The 2,787-nt window shown below is 49.0% G+C and overlaps 1 protein-coding gene across 1 annotated transcript; it reads right to left on the bottom strand.

The window, feature by feature from the left end:
* Positions 1–1,970: 1,970 nt before the first annotated feature.
* On the bottom strand, positions 1,971–2,324 carry LOC145947482 (uncharacterized). The gene has a single exon (XM_083057263.1). The coding sequence runs from the start codon at positions 2,322–2,324 to the stop codon at positions 1,971–1,973; it is 354 nt and encodes a 117-aa protein (XP_082913389.1).
* Between the last annotated feature and the right edge of the window lie 463 nt (positions 2,325–2,787).

The following is a 2,787-nucleotide window of genomic DNA, read 5'->3' on the forward strand; positions in this document are numbered from 1 at the left end:
CCGATGCGGCGAGGCTTTTAATTTATCCTCGTGTACAATTCTTGTTTTAGTTCTACTTATAGCTAATTTAACATTATGATTTCCTAAAAGATTAATTATTTTATAAGGACCCGTGTATTGGTCGCCCAATTTTCCTTTGCTCGGTTCTTTCAACAAATATACATAGTCTCCTGCTCTGAATTGTCGAGTATTAACTCTACGGTCATAATAAATTTTTGATCTTTGTTTAGCGGCAATTAGGTTTTCGCGGGCGATAGCCTGAATGTCTGTTAATTTGTTAAAAAGAGTTGTGAGATAGTTAGCATAGCTTTCGTCCGCGACGTCGGCGACGTCAGGATTGCTGGAAGGTGCCCTGGCTATCCTCCCGAAGACTAACTCGTGAGGGGTGTATCGCGTCCCCTCATGTACGCTCGTATTATAGGAGAATGATGCTAATTTTAGGTATATGTATATCCCACTCGTTATTTTTATCTACGTACTGTTTTAGGTATTCCCACAAAACGTGGTGGGAGCGCTCTATTGAGCCATTAGATTGCGGCCTATAGGCCGTAGTTTTAAAGAGTTTAATTCTAAATTTCTTCGCTATATTACGCATTAGGCTATTTAGAAAATGCGATCCCTGGTCCGTTAATATAGCTTTCGGTGCTCCGAAAACGCATATTAATTCATTCGTGAATGCGTCTGCTACATTAATCGCGTTTGCAAAGGGATCGTTAAAGAATACTTAGTTAGGAGGTCTTGTACAGTGAGTATATACATGTTGTTAGTTCGCGTAACGGGTAATGGACCCATGATGTCCATCGAGACCTTGTCGAAGGCCGCGTCAGGTGTATCTGTCAATATCATGGGTTGTCTGGTTTTTACGCGGACCAGTTTCTTTAGTTGGCAAGGGCGGCAATTTTTGATGAACGTTTGGATATCGGTTTTCATGCCGTTCCATTGGTAGCGCTTTTTCATACGTTGGTATGTTTTGGAAATACCTTTATGGCCGCCAATCGCCGAGTTGTGGTTTTCGGCAATAATATTTTCTCTCTCGTCCTCCGGTGGGACGGAGATTTCATTCCTACAAATAAATATTTTTACATTGGTTTCGCTTAAGACGCGCGTTAGCAATGAGTATACGATATCCCAAGGGACATTATCGATGTCGCCTCTGATTATCGAGATAGACGACAGCTCCGTTTCCCTGACGACGTCTAAAAGCGATCGAAATGATTCTTTTAGTATCTCTCTTTCCGTAGCTCCCGATTCGCGTTCTTCAATGACAAGCGATATAATTTGGCCATTTCCGTCGCAGTTTATTCTTGCCCTGGATAGAGCTGCTCCTCTAATCATAGGCAAGGATTTACTTTCTCGGAGTATGTGAGCTCCGCGGTCGACTGGTACGCCTTGTTGTGTGACGAAGATAACAAGGTTATCTTTTCGCGTAGAGAAGTTATCTGGAATAGGTACCACTTGTGGTCCCATTCTAGTTCCTTGGACGAATGGTTCGTTTATGTTGTCGAAAATCGGGGCGTTGTCGCTAAGGTCGGAACTGTTGTCGTTCTCGGTCTCGCTTGTTTCACCCGATTCGTCATTAGCTTCGGTTTCGCTAGAAGATCGCGGGTTCGGCGGATCATCTATATTATCGCTCGTTGCGGGGTTTCCTCGGTTTCTCGAGGCGCTTCTTCGGTTTTCTTTCTTTTAGCATTGAATAATGACTCTTCTGAGCTGGAGAGCTCTCGAGTCTGTTCGAGGGGTAGAATTTGTTCTATTTCGTTTAGCTAAAGAGTTAGATGGAATAGGGTTTCTGGAGAGTGCGTCGGCGTTATCGTTAATTTTACCTGGCTTATACACTACGTTATATTCGTATTCCGCGAGTTTAAGGCGCCATCGGATGAGTCGTGAGGTGGGATCTGTTACGGAGTGCATCCATACCAGCGGTCTGTGATCCGTGACTAGCGTGAACTCCGTCCATTGTAACGTGGTCGTCACGACGCGCGTCCGCCCCAGCCTAATCGCGGAAGCTTCTCCTTCCATCTGTCAACCGCGCGCTGCCGGGCCCTCGCCCTCTCCACTTCCGCCGCTCTTTGTGTCAGGGCCAGTCCCCGCTCGCGGAGGTCCCTCTTCTGATTGTACAGTTCTTTGTACACCTCCGCTAGCAGAGACCATGGTATCGACCCTGACACCACACACGCTGCTTCTACGGGGACGGTGCGATAGGCTCGGACAAGCCTGACAGCCAGCTGCCGCTGCAATTCATGCAGCGACTTTACGCTGGCGACTGTCAGGCTGCCCGACCACACCGGAGCCCCATAGAGCGCAATGGACCCGACCACCCCCATGTAGAGGCGGCGGGTCCTCTCCTGGGCCCCCCGATGTTGGGCAGCAGTCGGCCAATACTGTTGACCGCCGCCCTAATTCGAGGGGCCAAGCGACGAAAGTGATCCTTCCAGTCCCAACGGCTATCAAGTGTTAGTCCCAGATATTTCATCTGGGGCTTTACTTCCATTCGGACCCCTTCTACCGAAATATGGGACCAGGGTGGCCCTCCCCTTCGTTCCCCGGAGAAGAACATGATCTCTGTTTTTTGGAGGGCCACCCTTAGTCCCAATGCGCGAATCCGGCGAACGACGAGAGTCACCCCCGCGCGCGATCTGCGTGCGGCTTCGTCCCAATTATCCCCACGGGCCAGCACCAGCGTGTCATCGGCATAACACACCAGGTGCAGGAGGGCGCCCCGCAGCACCCAGTTGTATCCAAGGTTCCACAGGATTGGTCCAAGGACCGAACCCTGCGGAACCCCAC

Source organism: Prenolepis imparis, unplaced genomic scaffold, assembly GCF_030444845.1.
Source record: "Prenolepis imparis isolate NDT839.2.m4 unplaced genomic scaffold, iyPreImpa1.0 SCAF_90, whole genome shotgun sequence".
NCBI classification, from domain to species: Eukaryota; Metazoa; Arthropoda; class Insecta; order Hymenoptera; family Formicidae; genus Prenolepis; species Prenolepis imparis.

Bases quoted from the DNA above. Each gene is read 5' to 3' on its own strand.
- LOC145947482 (XM_083057263.1), bottom strand. From the start codon at position 2,324: ATGGGGGTGGTCGGGTCCATTGCGCTCTATGGGGCTCCGGTGTGGTCG.